The sequence below is a fragment of the Elephas maximus genome, chromosome 25 (assembly GCF_024166365.1).
Source record: "Elephas maximus indicus isolate mEleMax1 chromosome 25, mEleMax1 primary haplotype, whole genome shotgun sequence".
NCBI classification, from domain to species: domain Eukaryota; kingdom Metazoa; phylum Chordata; class Mammalia; order Proboscidea; family Elephantidae; genus Elephas; species Elephas maximus.
Window position 1 is genome coordinate 56089463 of NC_064843.1, and position 23758 is coordinate 56113220.

Sequence of the window (23758 nt, forward strand, 5' to 3'; positions counted from 1 at the left end):
GGCCCATCCAAATGAACATCGCAAAGGTAATGAAAGCAAATATAAGAATGACCAAATGATGAAAAAAATGGAAGAATATGATACAACAAGATTAAACATAATTAAAGAACTAAGGGAAAACATAACAAGAGCTAAAGGAAATAAGGAAAACAATACACCAATAAAATGAGGATGTAAAAAAACAGATATTGCAAGTGCAAGGGACAATAATTGAAATGAGAAACCAAAACAGAAGCTCAAGAAGGCTGAGCACAGTTTAACGAAATTATGGGACAACAGCAAAAGACCTAATATACACATTATGGGCATTCTAGAAGCAGATGAAAGAGAGAAAGGGACAGAGAGAATATTAACAACAGAAAATTTCCCCAGTATAAGGAAGGACATGAATCTATAAATCCAAGAAACTCAAAGAACCCTAAGCAGGATAAATCCAAAGAGATTTACACCAAGACACGCCATAGTTAGACTCTCAAAAATTAAAAATACACCCTAATACAAGGCATAAACAGAATACAAAACATTACCAAAAATGACAAAGAGAAACCAGATAACTGGGAGCTCCTAAAAATCAAACACTTATGCTCATCTAAAGACTTCACCAAAAGAGTAAAAAGACCACCTACAGACTGGGAAAGAATTTTCAGCTATGACATCTCCGACCAGCGCCTGATCTCTAAAATGTATATGATTCTGTCAAAACTCAACCACAAAAAGACAACAACCCAATCAAAAAGTGGGCAAAGGATATGAACACGTACTGCACTAAAGAAGATATTCAGGCAGCTAACAGACACATGAGAAAATGCTCTCAATCATTAGCCATTAGAGAAATGCAAATTAAAACTACGATGAGATTCCATCTCACTCCAACAAGACTGGTATTAATCCAAAAAACACAAAATAATAAATGTTGGAGAGGCTGCGGACAGATTGGAACTCTTATACACTGCTGGTGGGAATGTAAAATGGTACAACCACTTTGGAAATCTATCTGGTGTTATCTTAAACAGTTAGAAATAGAACTACCATACAACCCAGAAATCCCACTCCTCGGAATATACCCTAGAGAAATAAGAGCCTTCACACAAACAGTTTTATGCACACCCGTGTTTATTGCAGCTCTGTTTACAATAGCAAAAAGCTGGAAGCAACCAAGGTGTCCATCAACGGATGAATGGTTAAATAAATTGTGGTATATTCACACAATGGAATACTACGCATCGATAAAGAACAGTGACAAATCTGTGAAACATTTCATAACATGGAGGAACCTGGAAGGCATTATGCTGAGCAAAATTAGTCAGAGGCAAAAGGACAAATATTGTATAAGACCACTATTATAAGATCTTGAGAAATAGTATAAACTGAGAAGAACACATACTTTCGTGGTTACGAGGCGGGGAGGGAGGGAGGGTGGGAGAGGGTTTTTTACTGATTAGTTAGTTAGATAAGAACTACTTTAGGTGAAGGGAAGGACAACACTCAATACATGGAAGGTCAGCTCAACTGGACTGGACCAAAAGCAAAGAAGTTTCCGGGATAAAATGAATGCTTCAAAGGTCAGCGGAGCAAGGGCAGGGGTTTGGGGACCATGGTTTAAAGGGACTTCTAAGTCAATTGGCAAAATAATTCTATTATGAAAACATTCTGCATCCCACTTTGAAATGTGGCATCTGGGGTCTTAAATGCTAACAAGCGGCCATCTAAGATGCATCAATTGGTCTCAACCCACCTGGATCAAAGGAGAATGAAGAACACCAAGGTCACACGATAACTATGAGCCCAAGAGACAGAAAGGGCCACATGAACCAGAGACTTACATCATCCTGAGACCAGAAGAACTAGTTGGTGCCCGGCCACAATCGATGACTGCCCTGACAGGGAGCACAACAGAGAACTCCTGAGGGAGCAGGAGATCAGTGGGATGCAGACCCCAAATTCTCACAAAAAGACCATACTTAATGGTCTGACTGAGACTAGAGGAATCCCGGTGGTCATGGTCCCCAAACCTTCTGTTGGCCCAGGACAGGAACCATTCCTGAAGACAACTCATCAGACATGGAAGGGACTGGACAGTGGGTAGGAGAGAGATGCTGATGAAGAGTGAGCTATTTGTATCAGGTGGACACTTGAGACAGTGTTGGCATCTCCTGTCTGGAGGGGGGATGGGAGGGTAGAGAGGGTTGGAAACTGGCAAAATCATCACGAAAGGAGAGACTGGAAGGAGGGAGGGGGCTGACTCATTAGGGGGAGAGCAAGTGGAAGTATGGAGTAAGGTGTATATAAAGTTATATGTGACAGACTGACTTGATTTGTAAACATTCACTTGAAGCTCAATAAAAATTAAAAAAAAAATTAAAAATACATAGAGAATTCTAAAAGCAGTGAGAGAGAAGCAAGAAACCACATACAAAGAATTCCAAACAAGATTAAGTGCCAATTTTTCCTCAGAAAAGGCCAAAAGCAATGGAATGACACATTTAAAGTGCTGGGGAAAAATGTCAACCAATAATACTATACCCCATGAAACTATCCTTCAAGAATAAGTGTGAAATTAAAACATCCCCAGACAAACAGAAACTGAGAGAGTTCATATCCACCAAACTGGCCTTACAGAATTTACTAATGGGAGTTCTGTAGATGGAAGGGTAAAGATACGAGAAAGTAATTCAAAGCTATGCATAAAAAAAGAAGACCCCAAATAGAGGGAAATGCATAGGAAAGTATAAGGGCTGTAATAAGATATTCATGCTTGATAATTCTAAATATTTTGTCCTTCATGTTTTTTTTTTAATGACAAGTATATAAAAGGCAAGGATAAAATTATGTCATATGGCACATAAAATATAAAGATGTAATTAGTGATAACAACACCAAAAAGGGGAAGAGGAATGGTATAGATACAGAATTTCTTGTATGTTCCCGAAGTTATGTTGGTACCAACTTACCCTAGAATGTTATAATACGAGCTTTTAATCTAATATTCATAGTAACCACTAAGTATGTGTGTGTGTATATATATATATATACACACACACACACACCCCACCCCAACCCACTGCCTTTGACTCGATTCTGACTCATAGCAACCGTATAGAACAGAGTAGAACTGCCCCACAGAGTTTCCAAGGAGCACCTGGCGGATTCAAACTGCCGACCTCTTGGTTAGCAGCCACAGCACTTAACCACTACATCACCAGGGTTTCCGTATATATATAACACACACAAAAGGAAAGGAGAAGAGATCCAAAAAAGGTCACCATAATAAACCAAAAAAGTACAAAAGCAAGCAGTACTAAAGGACAAAGACAAAGAAGGCCTAAGACAGAAAAATAACAAAATGGCAGAAGTCACTTCTTATCAAGTAATTACAGTGGATGTAAATGGACTAAATGCCCCAATCAAAAGACAAAGAGTGGCAGAACAGATTAAAAAAAAAAATGATCCAAGTATATGATCCAACTGTTTACAAGAGACACATCTTAAACCCAAGGACACAAAGAAGTTAAAAGTGAAAGGATGGAAAAAAATATTCCCTGCAATAACAACTAAAAGAGAGCTGGGTTGACAATCTTGATATCAGAAAAAGGAGACTTTAAGACAAAATCTGTCAGAAGAGATAAAGATGGACATTGTGCAGTGATAAAAAGGTCGATTAATCGAGAGGATTTGACCATCATAAATATATGTGCACCCAACATCAGGGCACTTAATATATAAAGCAAACACTGATAGAATTGAAGAAATAGATAGTGCTACAATAATAGCTGGAGCCTTCAATACACTGCTTTTGATAATGGACAGGACATCTAGAAAGAGGATCAACAGGGAAACAGAGGACCTGAATGACACTATAATCCAACAAGACTTAATAGATGTATAGAACATTGCACCCCAAAACAGCCAATATACATTCTACTCCAGTGCACATGGATCATTCTCCAGGCTAGACCACATATTAGGTTTCAAGGCAAATCTTGATAAATTTTAAAAGGTTGAAATCATACAAAGTATTTTGTCTGACCATGGTGGAACAAAGCTAGAAACCAATAACAGAAAAAAAAAAAAAAAAAAAACCTGGAAAATACACAAACATGTGGAAATAAAAAACACACTAATAAACTGCCAGGGGGTCAAGGAAGAAATCAAAAGACAAATCAAAAATTCCATAGAGTCAAATGAAAATGAAAGCATAACCTACCAAAACTTACAGGACGCAGCGAAGGCAGTACTCAGAGGAAAACTTTATAGCAATAAGTGTACATTAAAAAAAAAGTCCCAATCAACAACTTCACTTGAAAAGTCTAGAAACTAGAATGAGAGGAGCAAACTAAGCCTAAACCTACAAGAAGAAAGAAAATAACAAGGATCAGAGCATAAATAAATAAAATTAAAAACAGAAAAACAGTAGAAAGAATCAATAAAATCAGAAGTTGTTTCTTTGACAGATCAATAAAACTAACAAACCTTTAGCTAGACTGACAAAGATGCAAATAAGCAAAATAAAAAATGAAAGAGCGTACATTACAACAGACCTGATAGAAATAGAGAGAATTATGACAGAATATTATGAACAACTGTATGGCAACAAACTAGATAACCTAGATGTAACTGACAAATTCTTAGAAGCACACAACCTACCTAAACTGACCGAAGAGAAAATAGAAAGTCTGAACAGGCCCATAACAGGTGAAGAGATCGAATCAGTGATCAAAAACCTCCCGATTAAAAAAAAAAAGTCCTGGACAAGATGGCTTCGTTTGGGAAATTTTACCAAACATTTGGAGAAGTATTGATACCAATACTGTTTAAACTCTTCCAAAAGATAGAGAAGGAAGGAATATGCTCTACTTCATTCTACGAAACAAACATAACCCCAATACAAAAATCAGACACCACCACAAGAAAAGAAAACTACAGCCCAATATCTCCTTTCAATATAAATGGAAAAATCCTTAACAAATCCTAGTGAACAGAATCCAACAACATATTAAGAGTCATAAACTATGACCAGGTAAGCTTGATTCAGAGAATGCAAGGATGGTTCAACATTAGAAAATCAATCAACATAATACACAAGATCAATAGAAAAAAGGAAAAAAACACATAGTCCTCTCTATGGATGCAGAAAAAGTACTTGATGAAATCCAATGCCCTTCTTGATGAAAACCCTCAAGAAGATTGGAATAGAAGGGAAATGGTTCAATATAATTCAGGGCATATATGAAAAGCCAACATCCGATATTATACTTAATGGGGAAAGATTGAGAGCTTTCTCCTTGAAATCAGGAACAAGACAAGGGTGCCTGCTCTCACCAGTTCCATTCAGTATTGTATTAGAAGTCCTAGCCAGAGCAATATGACAAGAAAAAGAAGTGAAATGTATTCAGATTGGAAAAGAAGTACAATTATCTCTATTCATGACTAATGTGATCCTCTATAAATAGACAGTCCCACAGAGTCCACAAGAAAACTTCCAAACCTAATAAAGAAACGTAGTAAAGTTGCAGGGTACAAAGTCAAAAAGTAAAAAATCATTTGGGTTTCTATACACCAACAATGAGAAATCTGAAAGGGAATTTAGGGAAATAATTCCATTTACAATAGCATCTAAGAGAATAAAATACCCAGGAATAAATCTAACCAGGAATATGAAGAACTTATACAGTGAAAACTATAAAACATTGCTGAAAGAGATTAAAGACTGAAATAAATGGAAAGGTGTTCTATGTTCATAGATTGGAAGACTTGATATTGTTAAGATGTCAATACCACCCAAAGCGATCTATAGATTCAATGCAGTCCCAATCAAAATTCCAACCGTGTTCTTTACAGAAATGGAAAAACCAGTCCTCAACTTTGTATGGGATGGCAAGGGGCCCCAAATAGCTAAAAGAATGCTGAAAGAGGCAAACAAAGTAGGAGAACTCACACTTCCTGATTTTAGAATATACTACACGGCTACAGTAATCAAAACAGCCTGGTACTAGTATAATAATAGACACCTAGACCAATGGGATAGAATTGAGAGTTCAGAAATTAACCCACACATCTATGTTCAGCTGATTTTTGACAAGGTACTAAGTCCATTTGAAGGGGAAACAAGAGTCTGTTCAATAAATAGTACTGGTAAAATTGGATTTCCACATGCAGAAAAATGAAGCAGGATCCATGCCTCACACAGTACACAAAAACAAATTCAAAATGGGTTAAAAACCTAACTGTGCAAACTGAAACCATAAAATTCTTAGAAGAACAAGCGGGAGCAAAGCTGTCAGGTCTAGCTTTCAACAATGTGTTATCTAATAACACAACAGCAAAAAGACAAAATAAATGGGACGTCATAAAAATTTACAACTTTCTTTCATCAAAAGACAGTACCAAAAAGTAGAAACAGAAGCTGCTGACTGGGGAGAATATCTTCAGAAACTGTATCTCTGACATGAATCTAATAACCAAAATATATTTAAACATCAACAACATAATAACAAAAGAGAAATAACCCAATTATAAAATGAGCAAAAGACTTCAATAGACATTTCATTAAAGAGGACGTTCAAATGGCCAACAAACACATGAAAAGATGCTCAGCATCACTAACCATCAGAAAGATGCAAATCAAAACCACAATAAAACACAAATTTACTCCTACTAGGATGGCTAAGATAAAAAACAGAAACAGAAAATAACAAATGTTGATGAGGATGTGGGGAAACTGGAAACCTTACCCATTGCTAGAGGAAACGAAAAATGGTACAGCTTTGTGGAAAACTGTGGCATTTTCTCAAAAAAGTAAAAATAAAACTACCATATGACCCAGCAATTTCACTCCTATGTATACACTCAAAAGTCTTGAAATGAGACTCAAAAACCAATGTTTATTGCAGCACTACTCACAATAGCCAAAGGTGGAAATGACCTAAATGCCCATCAATAGAAAAATGAATAAAGAAAATGTGTTGCATACATACAACGGAAGACTACACAGCCAATAGGAGAAACAAAGGACATCATACATGAAGAAAGCAAAAGGTCATTAAAAAGACAGGAAAGAAAGACAAGACCAAAATGGATGTCAGAAGAGACTCTGAAGCTTGCCCTTGACCAGTAGTAGCTAAAGCAAATGGAAGCAAAGATGAAGTAAAAGAGCTGAACAGAAGATTTCAAAGGGCAGCTCAAGGAGACAAAGTATACTAATGAAATGTGCAAAGAACTGGAAATTGTTGTTGTTAGGTGCCGTCCAGTCAGTTCCGATTCATAGCCACCCTATGCACAACAGAATGAAACACTGCCTGGTCCTGCGCCATCCTTACAATCGTTGTTATGCTTGACCTCATTGTTACAGCCACTGTGTCAATCCACCTCGTTGAGGGTCTTCCTCTTTTCCGCTGACCCTGTAGTCTGCCAAGCATGATGTCCTTCTCCAGGAACTGATCCCTCCTGCCAACATGTCCAAAGTATGTAAGATGCAGACTCACCATCCTTGCTTCTAAGAAGCATTCTGGTTGTACTTTTTCCAAGACAAATTTGTTTCTTCTTTTGGCAGTCCATGGTATGTTCAATATTCTTCTCCAACACCACAATTCAAAGATGTCAGTTCTTCTTGGGTCTTCCTTATTGATTGTCCAGCTTTCACATGCATATGAGGCAATTGAAAACACCATGGCTTGGGTCAGGCTCACCTTCATCCTCAAGGTGACATTTTCGTTTTTCAATACTTTAAAGAGGTCTTTTGCAGCAGATTTTACCAATGCAATGCGTCTTTTGATTTCTTCATTGCTGCTTCCATGGGTGTTGATTGTAGATCCAAGTAAAATGAAATCCTTGACAACCTCAGTCTTCTCCATTTATCCTGATGTTTTTTATTGGTCCAGCTGTGTGGATTTTTGTTTTCTTTATGTTGAGGTGTAATCCATAATGAAGGCTGTGCTCTTTGATCTTCTTCAGTAAGTGTTTCAAGTCCTGCTCACTTTCAGCAAGCAAGGTTGTGTCATCTGCATAATTACAGGTTGTTAATGAGTCTTCCTGCAATCCTGATGCCCCATTCTTCTTCGTATAGTCCAACTTCTTGAATTATTTGCTCAGCATACACATGGAATAGGTATGGTGAAATGATACAGCCCTGACACACACCTTTCCTAACTTTAAATCATTTAGTATCCCCTGTGCTATTCAAAAGACTGCCTCTTAATCCATGTACAGATTCCTCATGAGCACAATTAAGTGTTCTGGAATTCCCATTCTCCACATGTTACCCGTAATTTGTTATGATCCACACAGTCAAATGCCTTAGCGTAGTCAATAAAACACAGGTAAACATCTTTCTGGTTTTTTCTGCTTTCAGCCAGGGTCCATCTGACATTAGCAATGATATCCCTGGGTCTATATCCTCTTCTGAAACCAGCTTGAATTTCTGGCAGCTCCCTATCGATATACTGCTGCAGCCGCTTTTAAATGAAATTCAGCAAAATTTTGCTTGCATGTGACATTAATGATATTGTTTGATAATTGATTTCTGCATTTAGTTGGATCACCTTTCTTGAGAATAAGCACAAATATGGATCTCTTCCAGCCAGTTGGCCAGGTAGCTGTCTTCCAAATTTCTTGGCATAGATGAGTGAGCACTTCCAGTGCTGCATCTGTTTGTTGAAATATCTCAGTTGGTATTCCATCAATTCCCAGAGCCTTGTTTTTTGCCAATGCCTTCAGTGCAGCTTGGACTTCTTCCTTCAGTACCATTGGTTCCTGATCACATGTTACTTCCTGAAATGGTTGAATGTCAATCAAAAGCTGTTTGGTATAGTGACTCTGTGTATTCCTTCCATCTTCTTTTGATGCTTCCTGTGTCATTTAATATTTTCCCTGTAGAATCATTCAGTATTGCAACTCGAGGACTGAACTTTTTCTTCTGTTCTTTCAGCTTGAGAAATGCTGAGTGTGTCTTCCCTCTCGGTTTTCTAGCTCCAGGTCTTTGCACATATCATCATAATACTTTACTTTGTCTTCTCTAGCCACCCTTTGAAAACTTCTGTTCAGCTCTTTTACTTCATCATTTTTTCCTTTTGCTTTAGCTACTCGACATTCAAGAGCAAGTTTCAGAGTGTCTTACGACATCCATTTTGGTCTTTTCTTTCTTTCCTGTCTTTTTTAATAACCTCTGCCAAAAAAATTTGGAAGACAGCTATCTGGCGAACAGACTGGAAGAGATCCATATTTGTACCCATTCCAAAGAAAGGTGATGCAAAGAAAGGGGATAAGGAAATTATCAAACAATTTCATTAATATCACGCACAAGTAAAATTTTGCTGAAGATCATTCAAAATCGGTTGCATCAGTACTTGGACAGGGAACTGCCAGAAATTCAAGTTGGATTCAGAAGAGGACATGGATCAAGAGATATTATTGCTGATGTCAGATGGATCATGGCTGAAAGTAGAGAATACCAGAAAGTTGTCTGCGTTTTATTGACTATGCAAATACATTTGGCTGTGTGGATCATAACAAATTATGGGTAACATTGCAAAGAATGGGAATTCTAGAATACTTAATTGTGCTCATGAGGAACCCGTACTCAGACCAAGAGGCAGTTGTTCAAATAGAACAAAGGGCTACTTCGTGGTTTAAAGTCAAGAAAGGGTGTGTGTCAGAGTTGTATCCTTTCACCATACTTATTCAATCAGTATGCTGAGCAAACAATCCAAGAAGCTGAACGATATGAGGAAGAAGCATATGAGACATAGGATTGGAGGAAGACTCATTAACAACCTGCATTATGCAGATGACACTACCTTGCTTGCTGAAAGTGAAGAGAGCTTGGAGAACTTATTGATGAAGATCAAAAAATACAGCCTTCCATATGGATTGCACCTCAACATAAAGGAAACAAAAGTCCTCACAACTGGACCAATAAGTAGCATCATGATAAATGGAGAAAAGATTGAAGTTGTCAAGGATTTCATCTTGCTTGGATCCACAATCAACACCCATGGAAGCAGCAGTCAAGAAATCAAACTATGCATTGGATTGGGCAAATCTGCAAAAGACCTCTTTAAAGTGTTAAAAAGCAAAGATGTTACTTTAAGGACTGACGTGCACCTGACCCAAGCGTTGGTATTTTCAATTGCCTCATATGCATGTGAAAGCTGGACAATGAACGAAGAAGACCGAAGAAGAATCCATGCCTTCCAGTTTTGGTGTTGGCAAAGAATATTGACTATACAATGGACTGCCAGAAGAACGAACAAATCTGTCTTGGAAGAAGTACAGGCAGAATGCTCCTTTGGAGTGAGGCTGAAGAGACTTTCTCTCACATACTTTGGACATGTTATCAGGAAAGTCCAGTCCCTGGAGAAGGACATCATGCTTGGAAGAGTAGACAGTCAGTGAAAAAGAGGAGGACCCTCAACAAGATGGATTGACACAATGGCTGCAACAATGGGCTCAAGCACAGCAGTGATTGTGAGGATGGCGCTGAACCAGGCAGTGTTTTGTCCTGTTGTTCGTAGGGTTGCTATGAATAGGAACTGACTAGTCAACACTTAAGAACACAACAACAAGTAGGAGAAATGAAGTATTGATAGATGCTATGGTATGGATGGAGCTTTAAGACATTATGCTGAGTGAAATAAGCCAATCACAAAAGGACAAATATTGCATGACCTCACTTACATAAAAAGGCAAGAAAAGGCAAATGTATACACCAAAGTTTATTAGTGGTTACTAGGGGTGGGAGGTAGGGGAAAGAGAGGAGTTAATGGTGAAGGAAAAATTGCATTAAGGGTAGGGTTGCACAGCTGATTATTTTAACTGCTGTTAATAAAGTTGTATCCCTGTAAAAAGTTGAATTGACAAAAGTTGTGACAATGACAAAAAACAAACAAACAAAAAAGCATAACTGTTGAAGCTACTTATGTACAACCAAACACATCATGGGATTTGGTTCCTTGGTTTGGAAATTTAGGGGCATGGTTTGATGGAACATCCCAGTTAATTGGCCTAATAACAAGTTTGGTGCTTCTGTTCTACCTCCTAGTTTGTTGCATAGTTCCTGGGGTCTTAAAAGCTTGCAAGGGGCCATCCAAGGCACAACAATTGGTCTCCACTCACCTGGAGCAACTGAGGACGAAGGAGAGTCAGGAATAGGAAGAGACTATGGAATGCGTTGCTGATTGCCTGTATGAACAACTGCCTCCTTTGCCATGAGACCAGAAAACTAGATGCAGCCTGGCTATCATAACAGAACATTTTGATCAAAGATTCCATAGAAGAATCCTGATCAAAAGTGGGAAAATTCAGAACAGAATTTCAAATTCTTAGGGACTCCAGACTTTCTGGAGCCATCAAGGCTGAATAAACCCCTGAAACTATAACCCTGAGATAATCTTTAAACCTGGAATCAAAAATATTCCCTGATGTCTTCTTGAAACCAAACAATAGTTTAGCTTAACTAGTAAAAAACATGTTTGCCTTGAGCATTATGGTCTTTTAATAACTATATGGGATCAAATTGATAACAGCAACTCAAAAGTTTAGATGGGAACCTTAGGGGGCAATGAGTTTATGTTAGTGAGAAAGGAACAACTCAGAAAAGGAGGGTGAGGATGGTTGCAGAATTCAAATAATATTATAAATGTCATTAAATTTTACATGTAGAAACCTTTGAGCTGGTCTATGTTTTGCTGTAAATATTCTCAACAACGACAAAATAAATAAAATCTAGAAAAAAAAAAAGCCACCACATTTTAGTCATGTTCAGTTGAACTAAAACTCCCCCAACCTGGTTGTGACAGTTTAGATATGATTCTTAATTAGTTCTTTTGAAAGCATGTTCTGAAGAATACTAGACCCATTTGATGTTCTTTAAATAATAGGGAAGTAAATGTGGGAAATACTGTGTTTTAGTCCTCACTTGGAGATTCACCGTGCACATGAGATACAGACTCCCTGAAGTCTCGGCAGTAAAGAAACATTTAATGTGGCTTAATGTTTCTTTTCCCACTCTTACTTGATCATGGAATTCCTTTTTTAGTAATACTTATTAATAGTTTTGAGGACTAGTATCTCTTGAGTTAAATAAAGAAATGGAAAAGGAATGCTCTCCTACATTTGATTCTGCATGCTTCCACCCTGAGATAGGCAAATTCTGAATAACTTTGTGGACTAGGATGGAAAATGCACGTAGTATTTACCCTGGATGGAGTTGCTGAATCTGGCCCACGTGTCATCAGGAACCAGGAGAGTTTGCAGATAAGAACAGGGGGACTGGATTTTAAAGCCTTCTTTCTTCATCAGGAGAGAGCTGGGTGAGATACCATACAATGCATTCCCTCTTCCAACCATCTTTGAAAACCAGCATCTGCCAGTATTTTACCCTAATTGTGCTGCCAAGTTCAAGAAAAAGAGATTTGGTTGTTGGTTTTGTAGAAATAAATGAAGACCATGCAAATAAGAACAGAGGCTATTCAGAGCAAGGTGTCAGCCACCATTACTTGTGTTTGGCCGAGATTCAAAGGCAGGCTGGGAGTGAGAAAGCTTTATGGAGTGGAAAAAGGGAAGGTTTCACGTATGTTCTGGTTGGAGCATGGCGAAGCTGTAGGTGGGCTAACTAAAAGTGGGATAACATATGTGATTTATTGGGGAAGCATATTTGGCTTTCTCTGGTTGGTTCAGAGTTGAAGGGTGGGTGATGGCAGTCATAGACCAAGTCCTGACCATTCTAGGCCAATTGTTGCAGAGGTTGTGGTTTGGCTCCCTGAGTTCGTTGCTGCAGAGGTTGTAGGTCACAGTTCTGTTATCACATATGGTCCACTGTCCATCTGTAGACTCATCCTCTCAGTTTACAATCTGGGCTTAATGCTTTAAAAATATCGCTATAATTAAACCCACTGAGCCTCCTAAATCTCCAGAGTGGCTGCTGTGTCTGCTCTGGGTTATTTCTGGACAATGGTACTAATTATGCATTCTATTTTATGCAAATGTCCATACAGAACAACACACCCAGTAAGCTAAAAGCACATGCTTTACCTTGGCTGTGTGATATGATTAGATGGTTTGTTTTTCCACTCTGTGGAGTCCCTGTCACTGCACCCATTGGCAAGTTTACAGGGTCTGTTTTGAATTCTAAAATAGATAACGAAACAGTCCGTAGACATCACCCTGCTTTGGAGGGAACTGCTTACCTCTCTGTATGTCAATGATCTGTTTTGTTTTCCCTCTTATGTTCTTAGACTTCTATTAAGACCTTCGAAGTTACCTAAGATATTAATAAACACACCCAAACTGTCAGCCCCAAAAGCTGGTATGAAACTGCACAGGAAAACTGAGCTTCTACAGTTCAGTAAAGAGACAATTCTGCCACCCACTCCCCAATAAAAATCCATACAAATGGCCCCAAAATATCGAATAAAGGAAAATAAACCAAAAAGATGTGTAAGGTAGGAAAGCAGAAAATGATTGAATCACAGCCCATTTTAATGTGTTTTAAAAGATATGGATTTAATAAATGTTTAAGCTTTTTTGTTTTTCTTTCTGGTTACAGTTGAAATGAATAGTCAGCTTGACAGCACAAATGACCCAAAAGAGAGTCAGCAAGAAGATTAACTAATAGGTAAGGAGCCCCTGTGGTGGGATTTTCAGTTGATGACCCGGCCATAGAAACTGTGAACGGTGGATTGGATTGCCCTTGCTTCTGCCGAGTCCCATAGCATAGCTCACGCTAAACTTTAAAAATCTTTATACCAATAATACCAGTGCAAGAATCAAGGATTGTTCCCAGAAGCTTGCCTTGTTTAAAGGAAAAAGTTAAGCTACAGCATATCCAAATCATGAAGCATCCTGGTTTTCTGAGCCTTGACAACAACAAAAAATTTCCTATCCATCTCACCCCCCTACCTCCTGGAGTGATCAAATTATTTCAGAAAACCCCAGTTGATTCCGAAGCATTACTCTCCCAGAAGCTACCTGCTGAGTTGTTTGCTGTGTCTGTTTTTAAACATAACACTATACTTTTGCCCTAGAGAATGCATAAAGGCAAATGAAAGTGTTCTGATGAGGGGGGGAAAAAAGCTCGCCTTAAGTTTTTTTTGGCCACTACCTCATGGGTCTGTGCATCTGGAAAAAGACTTGTTGAGTTGGACAAGCCTCAGGGCACGCCCCAGGAGGGTATAAAAATCTGAGCCAGATCATGTTTAGGGCTTTTTCCAGACCAACAATTCTGAATCTGTCAGCAGAAATTGAAGTATAGCTAGAATGATGAGTGAGCTGTAACTGTTTTCCATGTCTTGAGGGCTATTGAGAAGAATTGGAAGAAGGATGTCAGGCTCACCCTTATAACTATCCCTTTTCCTAGTCTAAAATACTAAACTAAGAAAAACCTATGGAATGAAAGAACTGTGGGTCATTGAGTTAAGACCCAAATGATATGTTGGTGCTTTGCCTTCTAGCACCTCCCATCTTCTTCATGGGTCTCTACACTCTCCTTGGAGGCCACGTTGCAGCAGACTCTTGCACTTCAACATCATGGCAGCATAAAGTTAAGAATGTAACTTAATGTAAAGTAAACATCTGTCCTTCTAATAATGGTCTTAAAGATCATTTAAAACTAAACACAATAGTTTTTGTGTAATAAGGATGCTAAAAAAATACAAACTTACACAAACATGGTCTTACAGATGTTTCCTTTTATTGATCATTCATGTATTTAATATATACTGCTAAGCTATAGAAATGATATGGCAGAGAAGCTTCCATTAAAAATAATGAAGTGAGACTTAAACCTTGGTATACCTTACCTTTTACCCTTTTTTCGTTAACAAACTATGGACTACCTGTCTAGACTTTTTTTCTTACAGACATTATTATTTTCCTGTATAATCAATATCTAGATAAAGTACCAGGATAAACCTGCTTTCCTTCGTTAATATCAAAATGATATTTTCCTTAACCATAAACATGAATCTATATGCTGATTGATTAACATACTAACAAAAATTAATAAGTCATCAAAACTTAAAGTCTAAAGTTAATTTAAGAAAACTGAGGTCCAGGAAGGGGAAGTGAGTGCAGGGTCACTGGCTGATAAATGAAATTTCAAACAATCCTGGTGCAAAATTCTTGATGTAACCACGATACTCCCAAAACAATAGTGAGTTTCTGAAAAGAGTTATCAGAAAGGGCGGTATGGCCTATGAAACTTCGCTGATTTCCACAGAAATATTTACAGAGCTAGATTTGTACAGATTATCTGGAAGTTCACCAGAAAGAAAGAAAATTTATTTTCCTGCATCATACCCTCAAAAAATATATTTAACAACATGTACATATAGCTATGGAATTTTAGATGACTGAGCACTTCCAGCATTGCATTCCTTTGTTGAAACATCTCAATTGGTATTCCATCAATTCCTGGATCCTTGTTTTTCACCAATGGCTTCAGTGCAGCTTGGACCCCTTCCTTCAGTACCATCGGTTCTTGGTCATATGTTACTTCCTGAAACGGTTGAATGTCAACCAATTCTTTTTGGTACGGTGACTCTGTGTATGTCTTCCATCTTCTGATGATTCCTTCATCATTCAATATTTTCCCCATAGAATCCTTCAATATTGCAACTAGAGGCTTGAATTTTCTCTTCAGTTCTTTCAGCTTGAGAAATGCTGAGTGTGGTCTCCCCTTTTGGTTTCCTAACTCCAGGTATTTGCACATTTCATTATAATACTTTACTTTGTCTTCTGGAGATGTCTTTTGAAATCGTCTGTTCAGCTCTTTTGCTTCATCATTTCTTTCTTTATCTTTAGCTGCTCTACCTTCAAGAGCAAGTTTCAGGGTTTCTTCTGACTCCATTTTGGTCTTTTTTTTCCTTTCCTGTCTTTTTAATGACCTTTTGCTTTCTTCCTATATGATGTCTTTGATGTCATACCACAACTCGTCTGGTGTTAAGTCATTAGTGTTTAATGCATCAGATCTATTCTTGAGATGATCTCTAAATTCAGGCAAAATCATGATAAATGGAGAAGAAGTGGAAGTTGTCAAGGATTTCATTTTACTTGGATCCATAATCAACACCCATGGAAGCAGCAGTCAAGAAATCAAAAGACTCATTGCATTGGGCAAATCTGCTGCAAAAGACCTCTTTACAGTATTAAAAAGCAAAGGTGTAACCCTGAAGGCTAAGTTGCATCTTACCCAAGCCATGGTGTTTTCAATCACCTCATTTGCAAGTGAAAGCTGGGCAACGAATAAGGAAGACTGAAGAAGAACCGACACCTTTGAATTACGGTGTTGGTGAAGAATATTCAATATACCATGGACTACCAAAAGAAAGAGCAAATCAATCTTGGAAGAAGTACAGCCAGAATGCTCCTTAGAAGCAAAGATATCAAGACTACATCTCACATACTTTGGACACATTATCGGGAGGAATTAATCCCTGGAGAAGGACATCACACATGGTAAACTAGAGGGTCAGTTAATAAAGAGGAAGACTCTCAATGAGATGGATTGATACTGTGGCTACAACAATGGGCTCAAGCATAATAATGATTGTGAGGATGGTGCAGGACCAGGCAGTGTTTCATTCTGTTTTACATAGGGTCACTATGAGAGAAAACCAACTCTATGGCATCTAACAACAATATCAAGGTTGTACATTATCTTTCATGGACATGTTTTAATTTTCTTCAGCTTCAAATTGAACTTGCATATGAGCAATTGATGGTCTGTTCCTCAGTTGGCCCTGGCCTTGTTCTGACTGAGGATATTGAGCTTTTCTATCATCTCTTTCCACAGATGTAGTTGGCTTCATTCCTGTGTATTCCATCTGGTGAGGTCTACATGTATGGTCACTGTTTATGCTGTTGAAGAAAGATACTTGCAAAGAATAAGTCATTAGTCTTGCAAAATTCTATCATGTAAACTCCTATGTAGTTTCTATCACCAAGGCCATATTTTCCAACTACCAATTCTGTTTCCAACTTTTGCATTTAAATCACTAGTAATTATCAATGTATCTCAATTGCTTATTTGATCAATTTCAGACTACAGAAGTTGGTAATAATCTTCAGTTTCTTCATCTCTGACATAAGTGGTTTGTGCATAAATTTGAACAGTATTCATATTAATTGACCTTCCTTAGATATATGGATATTATCCTATAACTGACAGCATTTTATTTCAGGATAGATCTTGAAATGGTCTTTTTGGCAATGAATGCTACACTGTTCCTCTTCAATTTGTCATTCCTGGCATAGTAGGCTATATATTTGTCCTCTTCAAAATGGCCAGTACCAGTCCATTTCAGCTCACTAATGACTAGGAGATCAATGCTTATGCTTTCCACTTCATTTTTGATGATTTCCAATTTTCCTAGATTCATAGTTCCAATTATTAATGGATGTTTGCAGCTGTTTCTTCTCATTTTGAGTCATGTCACACAAGCAAATGGAGGTCCTGAAAGCTTTACTCCATCCACATCATTAAAGTCAACTCTACTTTGATGTAGCACCTCTTCCTCAGTTGTATTTTGATTGGCTTCCAACCTGAGAAGCTCATCTTCCAGCATTATATCAGACAATGTCCTGCTGCAATTGGCAACGTTTTCACTGGTCAAATTTTTTTGGAAGTAGATAGCAAAGTCTTTCTTCCTAGTCAGGCTTAGTCTGGAAACTCCACTGAAACCTGTCTACCATAGGTGACCCTGCTGGCATTTGAAATACCAGTGGCATAGCTTCCAACATCATAGCAACACACCAGCCACCACAGTAAGATGAACTGACAGAAGCTTGAACAAATGGATGCAATGCTAGAAGTGCTTACTTGTCTATACAACGAAATTTGGAAGACCTGGCCAACTGACTGGAAGAGATCCATATACATACCTATTTCAAAGAATAGTGATCCAACAGAATGTAGAAATTATTTAACAGTATCATTAATATCAGATGGAACTAAAATTATGCTGAAGATAATTCAAAAACTGTTGTAGCAGTACATCAACACAGAACTTCCAGAAATTCAAGCTGGATTCAGAAGAGGATGTGAAATGATGGATCCCATAAAAACCCATTGCCATCAAGTCAATTCCAACTCATAGCAACCCTATAAGACAGAGTAGAAGTGCCCCATAGAGTTTCTGAGGAGCACCTGGTGGATTCGAACTGCTGACCTTTGGTTAGCAGCCGTAGCACTTATCCACTACACCACCAGGGTTTCCGAAATGGTGGATATCATTGCTTATGTCAGCTGGATCTTGGCTGAAAACAGAGAATACCAGATGTTGACCTGTGTCTTATAGACTACACAAAAGCATTAGACTCTGTGGATCATAACAAATTATATGCCAAGAATTGGAATTCTAGAACACTTAATCGTGCTCATGTGGAACCCATACATAGATCAAGAGACAGTTGTTCAACCAGAACAAGGGTATACTGCATAGCTTAAAATCAAGAAAGGTGTGCATCAGGATTGTATTCTTTCACCATATGTATTCAATCTGTATACTGCACACATAATCTGAGAAGCTGGACTATATGAACAACATGGCATCAGTTTTAGAGGAAGACTCATTAACAATCTGAGATATGCAGATGACACAACCTTGTTTGCTGAAAGTGAAGAGGACTTGAAGCACTTACTGATGAAGATCAAAGACTATAGCCTTTAGTATGGGTTACATCTCAACATATAGGAAACAAAAATCCTCACAACTGGACCAATAAGCAACATCATGATAAATGGAGAAAAGACAGAAGTTGTCAAGGACTTCATTTTATTTGGTTCTACAATCAACACCCATGGAACCAGCAGTCAAGAAATCAAACGATATGTTGCATTGGGCAAATCTGCAAAAGACCTCTTTAAAGTGCTTTTAAAAAAGCAAAGATGTCACTTGAAGGAGTAAGGTTTGCCTGACCCAAGCCATGGAGTTTGCAATCACTTCATATTCGTGGAAAAGCTGGACATTGAATTAAGAAGACCAAAGAAGAATTGATACCTTTGAATTATGGTGTCAGCAAACAATGTTAAATATACCATAGACTGCTAGAAGCACAAAAACACCTGTCTTGGAAAAGTTACAGCCAGAGTGCTCCTTGGAAGCGAAGATGGCAAGACTTCATTTCACATACTTTGGACATGTTATCAGGGGGTACCAGTCCCTGGAGAAGGACATCATACTTAGTAAGGGGTCAGCAAAAAAGAGGAAGACCCTCAACAAGATGAATTGACGCAGCGGCTATAACAATGGGCTCATACATAGAAACAATTGTGAGGATGGTGCACAACTGTGCAGTGTTTCATTCTGTGGTACATAGGGCTGCTATGAGTTGGAACTGACTCTACAGCACCTACAACAACAGCATAGAATCTTAAACTTTGGTTCTGTAAAACCATAGCAGGTTGGGTGTGGCTTCCAGAAGTTTTGTACCTTCCATTTTGCACTCTTGGAATGCTTGTTTTTGAAACCTAGCCACCTTGTAAGAAACTCAGGCTATACTACAGACTAAAGAGATAACACGTGGAGAAAGGTCTTAGAAGCTAAGAGGCCATCTTGGATGTCTGACCCCAGGGGACACACCTGGAGCATAGGAACTGCCCAGGTAAGCCTAGACCAGATTGCAGAATCAAGAAAAATAAATCATTTTTGTCTTTAGCCAATAAGTTTTGACATGGTTGTTATGTAGCCATACATAACTGAAATAGTGGAGTAATTCTGACCTCTCCTACTGTAAATGTTTAGAAATGAGAGCTAAGCTACAAGAAAAATATCTTATATAGCTCAACTTACATGAAAGCAAAGGTGCCACAAATGAAGAGAAATTTGAAGGCCAAAGCAATAAAGACTACAGATTGATTGTTAATACAGTCAATAGGTCCTATGGGCTTGGGTTCTAGTGCCCTCCCCTCCCCACCCCGGAGACCTTCAGCCACTCCAGGTAAAAGATTGAAACTGATAGCTTTGCATAAATAAATCTGGGACTTCCAGGTCAAGTTAACAAGGAGACTTGTTTCTGCCCAGGGTTCTTTATGGGAAAGAAAAAATGCTGCCATTATAAATTGTTGTTGCTAGGTGTTGTCGAGTCAGTTCCGATTCGTAGTGACCCTGTAGGACAGAGTAGAACTGCTCCATAAGGTTTCCAAGGAGTGGCTGGTGGATTTTAACTGCCAACCTTTTGGTTAGCAGCTGAGTTCTTAACCACTACGCCGCCAGACCACCATTGTAAATAGAAAGCACAAATGCACTGTAAGCTTGAAGCATAAATTTATACCACCTAAAGTAATATATAGGGAAACCCTGGTGGTGCGTAGTGGTTAAGTACTACAGCTGTTAACCAAAGGGTCGGCAGTTCAAATCCACCAGGCACTCCTTGGAAACTCTGTGGGGCAGTTCTACTCTGTCCTATAGGGTTGCAATGAGTTGGAATCGACTCGACGGCACTGGGTTTCATTTTTTAAAGTAATATAGTAATACACAAACTGAGAAAAATAACTTAATAATTGATCCCAGACCAGTGTTATCCCTAGGTTATCTGAGAAATGAAAATTTGAAACTACAAAATAGAATTCAATAGGAAAAAAAAATTCTGAGGACAAGTTCGTCATTTAAAAATTTACAAAATACACAAGGAAATGATCCACTACGTGTGAGAGTCAGTGGGTTAAAAAAAAAAAAAAAAAAGGCAGGAATATTAGCACCATGATAACTTGAGATAATAAGAGAATTTGAAAGTTTTTTTTTTAATAAAATAACTATGTGTAAATGGAAAAAAGTAGAAATAAAACTATAAGGAATAGCACAATAAATAAAGAGCAATCAATTTGAAAAAAGCAAATAAAAATATAGTCATTGAACTCAATTGACTGTTAAACAGAAAATGTACAGAACTGATGAGAGTGTTAATAAACTGGTAGAAGACATGAGTAAGTAATCTTGAATTCAACTAAAAATTAAAAGATCAAAACATAAAAGACATGTGAAAAGACATGAAGGATAAAAAAAGAACGTCAAACAAGCTTCATGTTCAACAGCAGTTGTAAAAAGAGAAAAAATAGGCAATATTTGAAAATATAACAGAATTGAGGAAAGCCATGAATTTTAAGTTAAAAGAAGGACCAAAACTTATGCCTTTGAACACCAAAAGCAAAGAGAAAAGTTTTAAAGCAAACAGAAAGAAGGGACAGTTTACCCACAAAAAAGTAACTGTTAGATTAATAATTTACGACAGACTCTCAATGTCAAAAATATATGTCAGAAGACAATGGAATAATACTGAGTCTTCAAAGACTGAGAAAACAATCATTAATAGAGAATTCCATATCAGCTACACTATCATTTAAGAAGATGATATTTTCAGAGAAAAAAAAAGCAAAGTTTGCTATTCACATACCCTTTCTTTAAAAAATACTAAAGGATACACAAAAGTAAGAAGAAAATTGAACTAGGAGGAAGGAGTAGGGTGCATGAAGCAATTCTAAGCCAAGAAAGATGGTAAGCATACAGGCAAACCTAAACATACATTGACCATAAAAATAGTAATAATAAATCGGTGGGTGGTTAAAAACAGGATGAAACTGAATTGCTAATTATGTACATTGTGTAATATACAAGACAACATACTTCCCATTATATACATACGTATGTGTGTGTGTCTATAAAAATATATGTAAAAGTATTAAAACATACAAGTTGTTGATTCACACAGATGTCAGGAATTTCGTTGTGTCTTGGGAGGAAGAGGCATAGTTCTTATGCAGCTGTAGTGTTTTATTTCTTTAAAATAAAGATTATAAGGAAATTTTCAAAAAATGTTATATATAATGTATTTTTATGCAAATAACTCCCATATTATATTTTTTTTGCCAACTGCACATTATTTTCCTAGGCCCACTATGTGCATTATATGTGTAAGCGTGCATTATTTACATGGGCACATTTTTTGCAAAAAATAGGGCATTTGTAAGGTGTTTATATACAATGTATATTATTTTCTGTAATTCTTTTTATGATTATGTTTTCAGGATTAAAATTAAAATTTATGATTCTGTATGTACATATGATGGGGGATATTCTAAAATATTAAATACAGAAGTTTTTGTTTAGAGGAGGGATTATATAGCATTTGTTTTTTCTTTTATCTACTTTCAGGTAGTTTCGAAATTTTCTACAATAAATATATTGTTTTTATATTCCTGTATATAACTCAAAGCCTATGTAAAAAAAAAAAAAAATTCATAGGACACAAAAAGAGAAAGTTAGGTTAGAGATCACCTGCTCTGATTCTTCCTTAGAGATGATTAATGTAAGACCTTGAGAAGGTCATTGGTTTGCTGTGTTCACATGGTTGATTCAGTGTTGTAATGTGGGTTGTCTGGGCCCAGTGCTCTCTTCTACTTTTTTGTTATCAAATATATTTTTTAATACATATTATGTAATACTAGTGCCTGTTTTCAATTCACCCCTACAACATCTCATCTGGATACACTTTGTGATACAAAGGGCATCTTTTATTTCAAGTAGCAAATAAAAGTCAATAAATCAGGCTATCTTTGCCCTCATCCCAATTAAAATAGATTTCTTCTGTGTAAGATCAAATAAGGATAATCATTACTTAATTAGGATCAAGCAGCTGTTAAAATGTCTTTGGAACCTATATTTTATCTACTATTCTCAAGAGGGTAGAATGCAGGGCCTTGTCCGTGATTGGCGCTCACTGAGCCACCTTTGGTTTAATATTATTTGGGTTGAGACCACTGAAAACTGGAGATTTCATATATAAAGTACAGAAGCACAATGGGATACAACTACACGCCCACTAGGATTCAATCACAAAGTTGACAACAACACCAACTGTTACAGAGAAGTGTGAACAATTGAAACTCTCATACACAGCTGGCGGGAGTGTAAAATGGTACAATCACTTTAGAAGAGAGTCAGTTTCTTATAAAATTAAGCATATATCTACCCTATGGCTTAACAATTCCATTCCTAGGTATTTGCCTGAAAGAAATAAAAACACATATCCACAAATGCCTTTTATAAGACTATTCCTAGGAGTTTTATTCATCATAGCCCCAAACTGACACAACCCAAATGTCCATCGCCAGAAGAATGGATCAACAAAACGTGAATTATCCACACAAGGGAATGCCAGTCATGGATAAAATGAAACAGACTACTGTTAAAAGCAGCAACATGGATGAATATCAAAAACACTATGCTGAGTGAAAGGCGCTAGGCACGAGAGAGACGTTTGTATGATTACATTTACACAGAGTTCTAGAGCAAGCAAAACTAATCTATGTTGATAGAAGTCAGGTCAATTGTTGCTTCTAGCAGCAGTGAGGGGGTAAATAGGAATGGGGCATGAGGGAAATTTCTGGGGCGATGGGGATGTTTTACATCTTCTTAGTGGCATGGGTTAAATGTCAAAATGGATTGAATTGTGTGCTTAACATCTATTTCCCTATATGTGAATTATATCTGAATTTTAAAATCTTAAAAGAGAAAGCATATAGGCTCTTTGGGGGCACAGTATCTTCTTAGAGTTCTCTCACTAATGGAAAACACAGTAGATACTTAACAAGTAAGATGCCAAAGAGGCAGCACAGCCAGCAATGACTTTTGCATGCTGTCGTTATTTAAGTTGTTATTGTTATCTATGTGTTGGTCCCCAGAAACTACAGTGTGTGAATGGGCCCCGAAGGAAGGACATGTCAGTTCAAGGCTAGGCTTGCCAAAGAATACTTTGAAAAGTTGACTCC

The 23758-nt window shown here is 37.5% G+C and overlaps 1 protein-coding gene across 2 annotated transcripts in view; it reads left to right on the top strand.

The window, feature by feature from the left end:
• The window catches only part of MACROD2 (mono-ADP ribosylhydrolase 2), a 2492337-nt gene that overhangs the window by 2464971 nt on the left and 3608 nt on the right, over positions 1 to 23758 (top strand). For both annotated transcript variants that reach the window (XM_049869821.1, XM_049869822.1), the window contains one exon: positions 13541 to 13609. In XM_049869821.1, the coding sequence (XP_049725778.1) occupies positions 13541 to 13602 (62 nt within the window). In that variant the 3' untranslated portion in view covers positions 13603 to 13609. The remainder of the gene's footprint in view (positions 1 to 13540; positions 13610 to 23758) is intronic.